At 49.9% G+C, this 15005-nt stretch overlaps 3 protein-coding genes across 3 annotated transcripts; 2 read left to right on the top strand and 1 right to left on the bottom strand.

Annotated features, from left to right (window-relative positions):
- Nucleotides 1–142: 142 nt before the first annotated feature.
- On the bottom strand, nt 143–733 carry EsH8_IX_000990 (cell wall mannoprotein 1 family protein; the record flags this gene model as incomplete). Its single annotated transcript, XM_083267326.1, has 2 exons — nt 143–529; nt 593–733. 2 exons carry the CDS (start codon nt 731–733, stop codon nt 143–145), a joined length of 528 nt encoding a protein of 175 aa, XP_083130891.1.
- Nucleotides 734–3366: 2633 nt separating this feature from the next.
- On the top strand, nt 3367–4728 carry EsH8_IX_000989 (uncharacterized protein; the record flags this gene model as incomplete). Its single annotated transcript, XM_083267325.1, has 4 exons — nt 3367–3658; nt 3720–3846; nt 3909–4372; nt 4427–4728. 4 exons carry the CDS (start codon nt 3367–3369, stop codon nt 4726–4728), a joined length of 1185 nt encoding a protein of 394 aa, XP_083130890.1.
- Nucleotides 4729–9590: 4862 nt separating this feature from the next.
- Nucleotides 9591–10167, top strand: EsH8_IX_000988 (DUF1993 domain-containing protein; the record flags this gene model as incomplete). Its single annotated transcript, XM_083267324.1, has 2 exons — nt 9591–9946; nt 10005–10167. 2 exons carry the CDS (start codon nt 9591–9593, stop codon nt 10165–10167), a joined length of 519 nt encoding a protein of 172 aa, XP_083130889.1.
- Nucleotides 10168–15005: the final 4838 nt, after the last annotated feature.

Raw genomic sequence — 15005 nt, 5'->3', positions numbered from 1 at the left:
CCAAGATCTCCAGCGCTCCAGCACCTGTTAGGAGCGGCTGGAAGATTCGGGCGCATTGGTTGCTAGTCGATTATTCCTCGGAGGGACGGACGGACGCAATCAAGGGAGTGGCGGGGACGGCGCGCGATGGATGCAGATGCATTTATGCGGAGTAGGCCTGGATGCCCTTGTCCAGAGCGGCGGTGATCTGGTCGATGCTCTGCTGGGCGATGGTCTGGCCGATGGCGGGAACCTTGGAGACGATGGTGGTGCCGAGGGTGGCGGAGGCATCCTTCTGCTGCTTGAGCTGGTCAAGGACCTGGGCGGAGACGCCGATCATGTCGAAGTTGGACTTCTTGGCGATGATATCGTCGACGACAGTGGTGGCAGAGGTCGTCAGGTCAGTGGCGGTCTGCTGGAGACCAAGGGCCTCCTGGAGCTGGAGAGCATCGCTGGCACCGATGTCGGTGTTGGCCTTCTGGATGGTGGTGGAGACGTCACCGGCGGCGGTCAAGATGGGGGCAGCGGAGGCAGCATCAGTGCCGACAGCCTGCAGAATGCAATGTTAGTGAAACCAATCTTCCAATCCCCGGAATCATCAGATCGGGCGTACCTTGACGGCGGTGTCGAGCTTCTTGAGGGAGTCCTGGACGGAGGTGACGGCGCCCTGGATGGTGGCGAGGTCACGCTTCTCGGTGGGGAGGGCGAAGGCGGTGCCGACGAGGGTGAAGAGAAGAGTCTTGGTCAACTGCATTTTGATGGTTGATTATTGTCCGGAGGGATCGGTATTGATGTGAATTAGTGAATAGTTTTGTAAAGGCAAGTCTCCAACCAGGGAGTATATATTTGTATGAGCGCTGAAGAGTCTGTGCGAGGAAAGTCTGTTGGATGATGAGCTTCTATATTCCGATGAAGGGCGGGAACTATCAGCGTTAATATAGGATTGAACGGATGGCTACGTACTGGCCCCATGTGTCACGAAAATGTATTGTGTCGTGAGTTCACCTCGGCAGCTAAACTTCCTCCCTGCGGCTTGACAACCCAGGATGCGCACAGCCCCGACGCCTGAGACGATGGAAGTCCATAGAGTGTGGATATCATTCCCGCACCATACCAACGGCACGATGGCCTGCTTCCATTTTCTTCGGATGTCTCGAATGGTTCGAGAGATCTCCCCTGTTTTGGCAGATGGAGATGGTAATGGGCGAGGGCACGGGGGTGCGTGCCACATTGGGCCAAGTCCTCGAGTTCAGCAGGCCCGGTTGAGTTGAGGGGAGCAGCCGTAGCTTCCACAGCATTGCCCCTCCTGTGCGTTTGACGAATCCAGAATTACGCCATGTCAGAGTGTGAGTGTGAGTTTGCACTGCGTTGACCTAATGGTGTGGAGGGCAAAATTCAGTTAGTCGTGCGCGCGCTTCGAGCGCTGAGGTTCAGATGAAACGAAACCCGGCCGTGTGCGTCGTCTCAGAAGGTCGAGGGCAACTGCCCTTTCGAGGTGCTTAGGGAGATCCATGCACGCCTGTTGCCAAACTCGTGAGACGTTTCTGGAAGAAAATTCGTCATTCCAGGTGTTCCCGACGGACGTGTTGTGGCAATGGGGTCACACTGCAGGGTTGAGGCTCTCACCTTCTCACCAACTTGCCACTTTTGGCGTGGTCCGCGCACCACACCCTTCAACTAGACTTCGAGTCAGAGGGTCTTACACTAGAGCCTCAGCCGCGACGACATCTGTCATTCGCTAGCACGCCAAACATTCAGGGCCCAAGAGTACTCTGCCCAGCCTTTGCCCCCCCCCTCCCCCCCCCACGACCTAGCGGAGGCGCAACGTATGGATTGCCAAAATAGGAAACGCAAGGGAGAAACTTTCTTCAGCATGGTGGGCATCAGTTGGCAAGGAATGGCCCCAAATCCGCTTTAAACGGGGTTACCTTCTGGATCGCCGCATGGGTTACGCAGCGGCCAAGCCACCGATTGACGGCTCACGGCTCACGGCACTACTCCAATACGGCACTAGATTTAACCTTAGTACAGGGGAAACCGCCGAGTCTGCGAGGAAGCTCCCGATTTCCGCGAAACGAGCGACAAGTTCCCCACTACGGAGTTTCTTCCGTGACACCTGGACGTTGCCCGATCTGGGGGATACGCGGCGTCGTCTTGGCCGTTTGAGGACGGGATCCGGCGAGGTCGTATCTCAATTTGACATGTCCTAGTCAAAGAGTGGCCCAATCGAACCACACGACGTGACGGCTGATCAACTGCGACCTAGATTTGGCAAACGCAGGGCCCCTCAGTTCATCGCCAAACATCGAACTGGGTCACTACCGACGCCTCTGCCGGCATCCCAAGTTTAGCTTGCCAAGGGGGCCACTGTTACCGCCTGATGACCTTTTTTAATGCCCATAGCAACAATGTGTCCAGTTGCCCTATCTTACGCGGCCACGGATGAAGCGCAAGCCGGATGATGAAAAGAGCGCCGACATCCAAGAGGGAGGCGGAATGGCCTAATCGATCTCTGTCACTCACCCGCCAGGACGGTCGCCGCACATGATGGCCTATGCGTCTTTTGCAGTCACCATGTTTCCTTTTTCGGCAATCTGTGTGACGGCTGGAAGCGGGACAGACGCAGGGAGAAGTTTTGCAAATATGCAAATGCGGCTTTGCGGTTTGGTTTGCGCGGGAGGGCAGCCGTTCCGTTGTCCTGGCGCTGCTGCACAGAAACACGGGTATTGTTCGAGAACACTACCAGACGTTGCCGTAGCAGTGGCATTCTCGGGCGCCATGTTTTGTTCCGAGCTGCCGAAGCGAGTGTCATCATTCGCTACACCGGTTACGGCAGCGACGGAAAAGGCGGGCCGAATGACTAAGAAAGCGGCCGAGCGTCTGAGAAATGCGATTCGCGCATCAGATCAACCTGCAGCGTTTGGCGCTGGGACGCGTGATGACAAAGAGTCCCAAAACGATATCCTGAGGCAAGCAGGCTCTTTCGGCCGTCTCGGATTTCATCGCGGTGCAATCAATAGATGTAGCTGATTCCATCTCAAAAGGCCGAAAGGATTCGGCCCCGCTGCGGCGCGGTGTTAACGGAAAAGCGGGGTCAGATTCGGTCGCCCGAGCCCCACACAGCGTCGGGCAATTAATTCGATCGGTGAATTCAGTAGTGGCGTCGGTTGTAAGACTTAGACGCCGGGTTGTATTTGATGATGATTGAACATATTTATATCGATCGTGTTCATCGTTTTGCTTCTCAAATTTAAAGTTTCATCGCCATCCTCATCATTATCTTAATACCATCGCCTCTAAAATTCCTCCTAAGCCTTCCACTGATATCTGTTATCGCCCGCTGCGTCTTATTGCCCCCGAAACCCATACGCCAAGACATCACCAAGTATGGCAACTTACTCGAAGACACTTTCGGGATTGACCGCTCAGCTCTCGGAGCTAGCCATGTCATCCTCCAACGATGCCGATAAGAAGATTGCCGCTGCCAGCATCGCACAGCAGATTCTCACTACCTCCAAAGAACCAACCCCAGACTGGATGGATCGAATGATCAGCGTTATGGAGTTAGCCGCTCTGAAGCTCTTTCTCGAGTGGAAAGCCTTTGAGGCCATACCGCAGCAAGGGACGATCTTGTACACCGAGCTGGCTGAGAAGGTGGAAGCAGACGAACCGTTGATAAGTAATAAACCGTGCCGAATCGCGACACTGTCGGCCTCTGATAAGTGCTAATATTCACAAAGGGCGTCTCGCCTGGGTCCTCATTTCTGGTGGCATTTTGCGACAAATTGATGAAGACAAGGTTGAACACACTGAAAAGTCTAAATCGTACCTGCTTGGTGCACCGAATGAAATCTTGTTTAACATGCTGTGAGTCTCAGGCACTGCATTCAACCCCTCGTTGTGCCTCGTCAATTAACATAATCTTTAAGGTTTGATGAGCACGTTGTAACGGCCATGAAGCTCCCGGCATATTTCGCACAGTATGGCCGCCGTGAGCCTGTTACTCGACGACATACCCCCTACGCCTTCGCCCACGGAAGCCCCGAGAGAGAGATCTGGGAGATCCTTCAGGATAATCCTGAGCAGCTCATGAGAGCCATGAAATCCATGGAAATGGTTCAGCAATTCATCCCACTTGCGGGTATCTACGACTTTGGTTGGGTTGAAGCAATGATCGCAGAGCAACACGAGAGGCCAATTTTCGTCGATGTTGGCGGCGGCAAAGGACACGCCATCAAAGCCATTCTGAAGGAGAACCCATTTATTCCTTCGGAGCGCGTTATACTGCAAGACCGAGACGAGGTCATTGAACAAGTGACTACGCTAAAGGACCCTGAGCTTCAAGGAGTTCAACTCCAAGTGCACGATTTTCACAAAGCGCAGCCGGTTACGAGTGAGCCTGATTCTTAGAGTCCTTTCTGTTACGAACAAGAACTGACATGCGCAGACGCGCTGATTTACTGGATCCGCCGGTGTCTCCACGACTACGGGGACGACGATAGCGTCATGATTCTCTCCCAACTCTCTGATGCCATGGCTTCCGACAGCAAAGTCTTGGTCGTCGAGTATGTGCTCTCGAATCCTCCACCACCAGTGGGAGCCATGACCGACTTTTCCATGCTGCAGATTGGCGGCAAAGAACGATCGGAAAAGGATTGGGGAGCCCTGCTTAAGCGTGCTGGGTTAAAGATCGAGAAGATTCATGGCTTAGACATGAAGATGCAAGTCATTGAATGTGTCAAGGCTTAATTTACTACCGGAGAAAGGTACAGGCGAGAAAAAGGATACGACCAAGGCAGCACGTGGCCGCTGCAAGGATTTGAACTGTCAACAAATTACTGATGACCACACGCCCCTCATAGAACTTGATTAGTTGAAACATTATATCCAATTGCGTTTTTGGGAGTCTGAATTAAACACATACGTCATGCAGTTGAGCTTCATTTGAACGATAGTTACTTGATCGCGAGACGTTTCAGCGAACATTCTACGACAGTATTCCGTACGTCAACATCGATCTCATGTTCTTCGGTCTGGGGAAGTCTGCAGAATAAGTGGAACCCCAAAATAAACCTTTCTGACAAAAATATCTTTGCCTTTGAAGTCACTTCCCTCTTCAATTTACCATAGAGTCCTTCATGAAACAATTTTAAGTCGTTGGTATAAATGTATTTGGCTGAAACATACCTGGAAGCAGTGCGTCTGTCTGTGAAGTACCGGGCCCAGCTTGGATGCCCAATCATTAGTCGCGAAACATGGGATGATACTACCAGACTATGATCTATGATTAACTACAAACCGTTTGCAGTCCCGATGAGCTATAAACAGTCAAGCAAAAAACGAACCTTATGCAGCGCCCAGACTTCGTTGAAATAGAATACGCAATCGCGGTCAGGTCGCACGTCAAAGTTTCCAAGCCACGCCGTTAGATGCACGTACTCATACAGCATCTCGTAGTCACAGTCCTCTTAACGAGGGTGTCATAGAGCGGTAAAACCGTGCAAACAGGAACCCAGCCACGCCGCCCGGATCTTTTCTTTGCCACTTGTACTCCGATTGATTATTGTCTGCAGTGACAGGAAGCCAGTCAGGAAGAAGTTAAATCTGGTTTCGGACGATGCACACAAAGGCAGTGTCAAGGTCAAAGTTGAAACCACTTCCCGGCCGATGCAGAAAGTTCTGTCAAAGTAGTTACCCACATACTCGAGAAAACACTCTAAAGCGCTATCCGTATAACCAAATCTTTCTATCCTTTTCATATGAACTTTTGAATGCATTTGGTGACATACCTTATTTGCTCTTCTATCAAGAGGAGCAAGGAACCGGACTCGACATTAGATCAGCTGTCACAGGACCCTTTCCCTTAAAGGATGCCGAATATTGAGAGCGCAACTCAAAATTTTCTGATATGGGGCTCTCTGGGTAACCCTAAGTTGATATTAGTCTGCTGAAAATCACTGCGATCAACATTCAGAAAAATACTCAACCGGGTAAGAGTACATCAAAACGTTCTTTCCGGGACCAGAAATAAGACACCTAGGAGTGGTATTTAATGTCTAAGAGAGAAGGAAGAAGAATATTAGGCACCATAACCTAAGGGGTTCATGGCTCCTTCCCGAGATACGGATAATGGGGTGAGTCTGAACCGAAAAAGGGGTTAGCAGAGAGAGAAAGCCACAGGGATATGGCGGAAGCCAATATAAGTTTTGAGAGACTTCATAGACAAGAAAGGGGAATTATCTATAAAAAGAGCCAAATGAGGTGATTTGGGAAAAACTTAAATAAAGTGAACATATTTGAGCTTGTAGCAACTTATCTTCAGCCTGCAGGTGTCATGTCACCTCATTTTCACCTTGAACTTTACCTGGCAAATAGACTGCCTCAAGATACCAGACAGGAGTGTTGTGAGAGACCATAGGATAGGAGAAATTGGCTCATGTATGCCTCCTTTCCAAACCTGTTATTTTTTCCCGCTGGCTTTGACTAATGCGTCGCCTTTCAAGACCAGAGTAGGTGTTGGAATCACAGGGCATCTGTTGTATACAACAGAACTGCCCGTATGGGCTGGAGCTCGCCGAATATCAATATGGTACATTCGGAAGCTGTAAATCGGTATGTAGAAGAGAAAGTAGAAGCGGAAGTGTAGATATAGCTGTTGGCAGCCCGGAGACATAATCTCCGGGCTCCGCTGCTGCGGCCGCTGCCGCGGCCGGCGGCCGGTGGCCGGCAGCCTGGCTGCTGACCGCCTGCCCGTATTCTGGTCACGTAATCCAACAGTAGGTCTCAAGGACGCAGTTGAATCTGTCGCCTCTAATCTTTGGAGAAGACAGCAGCTGAATATTATTCCGATATGATTACACTATATTTTGCCTTTGGAATGCGCATAATAAACCCCTCTGTACCAACGTTGTTAACGCTGCCTGCCCTTTGTATCTGATCCTCTAGGAGTTGATGTTTGCTCCTGAAGGGTTCGGGTACGTACCGGGTAGCGCTTAGTCACTGGAGTTGATATTTGGCTTGACTAAGGATACTGTAGCAGGTTACGGATTAACATATAATATCTAAGGCACTTAGGCATCCAAACTATGACATAACTTAGCAAAGTTAAGGAAGCCACGGTACCTTTGCGTCTGAACCACGGTAAGATTTCGGCAGATAAATTTTTCCGCCTGGCATTTGTGTGACTGACCGTCTTCCGCCTTGAATATTGAGCTGCTCAAACCTTCACCATCCAAAACCAGACAGCCCTTGAAAAAGTTTCGCTAGAAACTTCGCAATGGCCTGCAAAGAGGAAGAATATGGAGGGGAAGACACAGACAATCTCGCAACACTTTCAATCAACGAAATAATCTTCCGATTCTGGAGAGAACGGCTCGTGGCACAGCCGCTGGCATGGACTGCACGTCAACTCCACCTCCTTCGCTGCACTTTCTTTGAGATGTCAACACCACCCCAGCCATCGCATACACGTCTCTGGAACATCACCGAAGAACCATCTGTGGAGGTCGCAACGGCATGGGGCTGGATGATGGCCGATATAGATGAGATCGTGAGGGCCGAGGCGCTACAATCTCTCTTGGCATGCTACTCCTTCACAAAACTACCGTGAGTGAAATCCTTCTCATCCTAGGGCTCACAAAATACGCTGACTTTGTAGAAAACGCCTCGTCTTTCGCTTCGGGAGATTTGATATTCACCTTCCATGTGACACACACGTTAGTCGTACAACTGATACAGATAGCTTACAATCCTGCTCCATCTCTTATATCGAGTACCACATGGGGATCTTGCGTTTGCGCCATCGGAGAATATCATTCATGCAACAACCTGAACTCCCAAATGAACCACATCTCGATCCGTACATTGCAGCTCTTCTAATCGCACAAGCTCAACAGTGCCAAAAGCAAGATGCCGAGACAGCGAGATATCCTGAGAAACATGTTCTCGAGGCAGATGCCTCTTATAAGGTCAGGAACCATTCAATATTTACCGTAACAATTCTAATGCTGCCATTGTAGGTTCACGTTGTCTTCTCAAACATTCGAGATAAGAAGCAGATCCGCGTCTATACTGCTAACGTCACCAACGCTTTCCTTGACAAATTGGTGCATCTCTCGAAAAAGCCTGGACCAGCGGACGCAACAAGTCTGAATATCTGGCATACCACTGTACAGTTTGAGCCGCACGAGTCATTCCATCGACGCCTCATGGAGGCAATCCATCATTTTCCTCGGGGTGTGAAGCGAAGTCTTCCGGATGAGTGAAAAGGAGGAACTTGCTGTATTTGATTCATTTGTATCTTATTTCTCGGATCTTTGGCGGCGTTCTGTGGGTATGGATGGGGAAACCCGGTGTTATTTGATGTGTAGCCCATTGTTTTTAGCTTCCGAGTGCTGTCAAATTGGTACTGGCGCTGAAATGATGGCTTTTCCCATCTTCTTTTCCCCTCCCCTTTCTCCTCATGAAATTATGTGTTATTGTCGCATGCGTCCCGCTCATACCATATAGAGAACTTCTACAACATTTTGCTCTAAATGATTTTAGATAACTTGCCCATCTATTCTAATAGGCAGATAACTTTGCGCACCCGCGTAAGCCTCTCTCACTATTAACTGCTATACTGCATGCAGTCGTTGCAATGCAATTAGCTTCTTCCCTTGAAAGAGCCTACACATGTAATCGATGTTGTACTTGAGTAATTACTATTGTCATTATGCCACACATCGTGCCATTGGATATCCGCGCTGGCCTTGTGACAACGATGAGGAAAGATTTTATCTACGAAATATGACATTAAATGACGCGAAAGCAAAGACAATTACTAGTGTGACATGTCTAAATCCTTCTTCCACGTTATACAAACTGGGCAGCCTGTCATTGTGACCCTTAAGATGCAGACAGAAATCAATTGTCTCCCCGATTTTGTCTACATGCCAAAGGTTGTTGGAGAGATAGTTTGAGCAGTTGTTTAGGCAGTATAACATCTAGGTAGTTTGTCAGCATCTTACAATGGCCGATTTCGGACAGATTCGTTCATACTTTTGAGTGCCCCTCTCAAATTTAACGTCATTGGAGCATCGCATTGTGCATTATTGTTATCATTTGTTTGTATCGCAGCGGTTCGCTGTGTCAAAGCGATGTCGCGGGGTTCCTGATGCAGTCTGATGACGCCATCCGCCAGATGATAACGTGACGTTCCACCTGGATGGTGACGAACCCCGAACTGAGCTCCCCAAAGCGGCAATTCCAGGGGATGCCCCTCAACCCCAGACCATCACGACATCCGAAGCCGCCCGAAAAATGCGGGATCCGCGCCAGATCTGTTGCGTACCTGGCAGCGGTCACCGCCTGTTGTGAGATTGCCTCGCATGCGCACTGATATGCAGCTTACCAAGCACGCAATTGTCATGGCGTCTTACAAATCCTCACTATATAGTTTTATACAGCTTCGAATGCTATATAAAGACAGTCTGCAATTCCATCCGATGCCTACTATTTTGAAGTCACCCATCACACTGAGATCTAATTCAAAGCTCAACAACCCACCAGGCAACTCAATTCGCCCAAATAACTCAACATTCTCTCCATATTCATTTTCCAAACCCGCAAACATGGCCTCAGTAACCGTCTATGATGTTGTCATCCCCACCTTCATTAAGGGTCTCAAGACCTTCGACCACATCCTGACGAAGGCTGAGGAGTACGCCAAGGCCAACAACGTCGACGTCAACACCTACCCCGAGGCGCGCCTGGTCGAAGACCAGCTCCCGCTCACCTTCCAGGTGCAGAACGCCACCAAGACAGTAAAGACCAATATCGGTCGCCTGACGGGCGTCGAGTTGGAGCCCTTTGAGAACAAGGAGAAGACGGTCGAAGACCTGCACAAGCGCATCCAGGAGACGCTTGAGCTGCTCAGCAAGGTCGATGCTGCCACTGTCAACGCCAACGCTGATTCCCAGGTTGACCTGTAAGTAACCCACGCATTGAATTTTTGGAAAAAAACAAGTCTTTAACATTCATAATAGCCCTATTTTCGGTGGAAAGACGCTGAAGGTTACGGCCAAGGAGGCGGCGTTGAGCCACGGTATCCCCAACTTCTTCTTCCACTTGAACGCAGGATATGCCGTTCTGAGATCAAAGGGCGTACCTGTTGGCAAGGCCGATTACCTTGGTAGCTTTGTTCTCTAGTCAACTAGAAACAATATCTAGGAAAATAAAAATTTAATGACCAATGAAATATGTGCTCTTAGTTGCGTATCTTGCGAGTAGAGTGAAGGAGGTTAAATAGCCGAGCAGTTGAGTATCAATGGGCACCTGAGCACATATAGGACTTTGCAAGGTTTTTCAGGTCTTGTAGAATCTCACCTATTTATTGCCAGTTTCTTTCTTGGATTAAGCTAGCTGACTATGGAGTCTGAGTAGCCGATGCACAGAGTTGCATTTCTTCGTCTGCGTTTCTTTAGGATATCGGATCATGCCTCGCTATTGCACACATGACTACTGTAAAGAGCAGTAGCAAAGCCACCGTCAACAGAACACCGCCGTGGCAAAAGACTCTAATGTAAACACTGTTGCTCTTCTTATATCTTTGCCGATTTACTCCGTATTGCCTTTCCAGTTTCAACAAAAATCGATCCAGCGGGCCCACATGGGGCCTTTACGGAGCCAAAAACGATCCCGACGGGACTCGAACCCGCAACTTTCAGCTGACTATGCTCCTGTATAGGAGGCTAACACTCTACCATTGAGCCACGAGACCAACCCAGTAACTTTGGTTGACGATCCGGATTTCGCAAGTTGCTATAGAGCGACTGACATGGAGGTTCCTGAGTGGAGCTGGGAAAGACCCCTTCTCTTTGTGATTGGAATTCTATTACATTCTCAGGTTTTGATTTTTACTTTGTTGACCTACTGAGGTGATATCACGTGGAAGAGGCATAGTCTTGAAGTCATATGACAACCTAAGAGAAGGCCTATTTAATGTACATCTTAGGTTCTGGGGTGCTGCGTAGCTGTTGCTTTGAGAAGGAAGCCACGAAAGAGTAATTCAAGCAGGGCTACTGCGTTTTTGTAATGAATACAATTTTCATCCTGTTACTCCCATGCGCCGACGTGCCAGTTGTGCGTGATTCGGACTCGAATAACTATGAAAGAAAACTGCATCAAGACGTTGTATTCCATGATGCATATGCATGGAACGAATATCGAAGTACGGCCGGCTCACTTACCTGTGTGGACTCTTCAGTGTGTCAAGGTCCTGTTTCTTTAAGCCTGTGGGAACTTTTTCACTCTACTACGGAAGGGGTTTCTGGGCTGCAGCACTCCTAGGATGACCGGACCACCGCTAATAGTGGATGTCACCCAGGCGCTGATATCAGGGGCTACAGTGGGCTACTGTGGTATTGTTCAGCGACTTGTAGAAAATCCGACAAGAAGTACTTGCCGCCAGGTCCGTCAACTGAATCCCTTGAAAGGCTCGGCATTTCCCACCCTCGACGTTTAGTTTCAGGAACATCTATTCGTACGAGCCATCAGGTTACCTCTCAATTACAATTTCATTCGACGAGAGGGAACATTTCTAAGACAGGTTGATTGCCCCAGCCATTGTCGGCCTGAAGTTCACTACCGATGTCATCACTGATAGTAGACACTAAGCCGCGGAATCCGTGAGCAAGCACAGCTCGCGTCGGGGGCTACATCAGCTGAGTAGATTGCATAATCGCAATGTCACCATGGACGGACGGCAGTATTGATACTTTCAATAATGCACAAAACTACAGATATCGGTGCCGAGAGCGAGCACGTATACCTACTCCTTTACCGAACCTAAACGCACTGCCGTTGTACCCTGATTTCAAGGCTCTGTTGAGTATCCCCGCATCTTTGACAATACCAGAGCGGGAGCCGGAAGATATCGCTGGGCAAATTTCCAGAAACGAGGGCAAAGGAAAGAACACTGACAACGGTCATCAACAAAGCACATTCGGAATCTTCAGTCTTGCTCTCAACGACACTGACAGGATGTGCACACAACCTCAACGGCAATTCGGGCAGCCATGCTCCCAGCTCACCTCGGGAAATTTGTCGTAAAAATTGCGTACTCGCTGTTTAGGGATAATCATGTGAAAGGGAGGTGGGCCTGTGAATAACGTTCCGCAATTGTACGCATCAACAAGATAAACCGTTCCTGTGTGTTCACCTTTACCTGAGCTTACTTTACGCTACCTTACTCAGTTGACCTGCTCCGAATGTAACACACGCAGGGAATGGAGGAGCACATGAGCGACTCAGTTGGAAGAGGCTGAGTGATGGAGAGAGAGTCTCCTGCCAAGTTTGGTCTGCGGATAATGAAGTTGGCGGCTGCTTCAGCCCCTGATCATAAATGGGCCACGGGTTTTGGATGTTGGACGTGCCCCATCTCCACAAAGGTGTAGCCTTCAACTTGAGGGGTTTCTGGGATGCGACTACATGCACAGCATCGCCTCTACTACGGAGCTTGATCCATACAACTTCCCTGGCACGTCTGACATTTCGGTGCGACGGGTTGGGTTGTCTTAGACATTGGAGAGACAGCAATGAAGCCGTAAAACCGGTAACTGGTGTCGGATCCCTCTCATTGTGTAACTACTGAACGGAGCGGATCCAAAAGTAGCGAGCCGTAGGGCACTGGGCGTACTCATTCATCAACACACTCCTCTCCCTGCTTCGCGCGACACCAAACTGACTAGAGTCGGACCCTGGACGGTGCGGCATAACCTACCAATCCGAGTGGATTGTCTTAGGCCTCTTCATGCCCAAATGCATTTGGGATCTCGTTAGCTGAATCTCTTCTGGTGGCATCGTGCACCAAGACAAGCAACCTTCACTATCAAAGACCAGGTTCTCTGTACACACGAAGACCTTTTCCTTATTTTAAAAGGCGTGGTAAGAGTCATCAGTGTGGTTGGGACTGTAGCGATGTTTAGCTCTCGGTCTTCCCAACGATGTGAGGGCAACGCTCTGTGCACCTTACAGAGGTGGGATGAGAAAAGGATGGCAATCTAACAAATGTCATCCGTGCACGCAGTTAACATGATGGAACCTCTACGAAAGTTCCTGTGACGGGCGGGACAAACCCCGGCATCATGCAGTATCTTGTCTGCAATGGATGGCAGAGTTGCTCGTGGGATGACATGCCTGTCATCGGGGCCGTGCCCTGTAGAAATGTACCTGTCAGACATTCATTAGCAGGATTTACAACGCCCGTTAGCCGATCCGCCGATCCTTCGTCGTTATGCGACGCGCCACTGATCCATTCGCTAGCAATGGGCTTGATAATACCTTCTTTTTTGTGAATACAAAAGCTACTGTGGCATTTCTGTGAAGAGGATACCGGATCAGGGTCCAAACGAGGATAATCGTCGACATCCAAAGGTAGCCTGTTCTTGTTACTCCGAGGAGAGACGTTGTAGAAGTAAGAACGCCCCCAAGCTTGTCCCTCTGACGGACGGCATGGTTACGCTCAGACCCCCTGCTGCCGTCCCCCATCCTGCAAGAGTCAGTGAGTGGCCGATCGACCAGGCCCTGGCCTTGTAAGACAATTACCGGTAGGGGTAAGCTGTGAGGGCAAGATCTGGTGTGTGATACAGCAATAACACAGATTTCGCGGACATACACCGCTGCCGATCACCGTCGCTGGTGAGGCACATTTGAGTAGCAATAGACCAATACCGGCTCGACTATGAGTAGCCTGCCCCGACTGGATGTGCAAACATTTGCGTGTAGCGGCCGTACACGACTGCAGGCTAGAAACAACATCCAACCCACACACTGTGACGCAAGACGGTGGCTATCAGGGATGCGTCTCAGGGGGCTTTGGACAAGTCTTGGAGTTGTCTCTGTTCTCTCGATTCTGGCAGCCCAGCCCTTCATATTCGTTTTCTTCCTTTATCCTTCCGCCAGGCCAGCATTGATCGCCAATTCCTGGCTATTGTGACAAAACTTACTGCTCGACATATGCGATTCAACAATAGCCAAACCTCCTGACGTGTAACCCTGCGACCCCTCCTCTTTCATTGAACTTGGGAAACATAGATGGACACCCCCGGTCTCCCTACAAGGCTAGCGGGGGCGGCATGCTACTTTGGAGACCCGGAGCTCGAGGCCATCACCTTGTTCAGACAATTCTCATTGCCGGTTTTTTTAAGCACTAACACTGGCTGGGTCTAGGTCCCCAGCGAGGCGCAAGATCCTAACCAGGCTGTCCTGTCGTAGTGCAAGGCGGTAACATATTTCTTTTCGCAATCCAAGGCAGTTTGCAATTTTGTATCTCGGAAATCGCGATTCAGCTCTCCTTCCAATAACAAACACGGAGACCGGTATTGTCTTAGGCCGCTTGCTAGCATGCGCAATTATGGGGAGATCGCTGATGTCTGAAATGAGTCCAGAATAACGTTGCGTCGCTCCCAAGCAGAGCTGTAATGCCACAACCCTTCCACTGCCTGCTACCCTCCGTTTCCCTATCATACCCCTGCAGCCGAGTATGGCGAATCGAAAGTTCGTCCGACAAAACATGCACACCACCTCGCGGAGCCGTCCCGTGTCTTCACTACCGCTCTCGCCCGGTTGAGGTGACCCCCCTATTCGCCAAATCGTTAGTTTGTCATGCAGTACTACAAAAACGCAAAACAGGGTGCCATCGTCCAAAGCCATCGAGCTGTCTCTCGCGCGCACGGCTCTTTTAGGTCTGTTCTGCACAAGGCAATTGGCGATATCCAAGGAAACAGACACGCCGATCCCTACACACATTCTCCACGTTCAAACCATATTATCCACGGAGTACCACAAATCTTGACTGTACCCAACATTTCAAGGTGTGCTGGCATAATTTCTTCGCGGGATGTCCTTCTCAACATGGTCTCACACCCTCTTTCTTTCTTCCACCCTTTCTCAGACCACGCCAGGCCAAAGCTTACCCTCTAATCCAAGACCTGCCAAGATTGGCTTGATCAAGCTTCATCGATAAAGAGAGTCAACGTCCCTTGGTG

Source organism: Colletotrichum jinshuiense, chromosome 9, assembly GCF_051148585.1.
Source record: "Colletotrichum jinshuiense chromosome 9, complete sequence".
Lineage (NCBI taxonomy): Eukaryota > Fungi > Ascomycota > Sordariomycetes > Glomerellales > Glomerellaceae > Colletotrichum > Colletotrichum jinshuiense.
The sequence above is the reverse complement of the archived record's forward strand: the minus strand, read 5'-3'. Positions and strand labels throughout refer to the sequence as shown.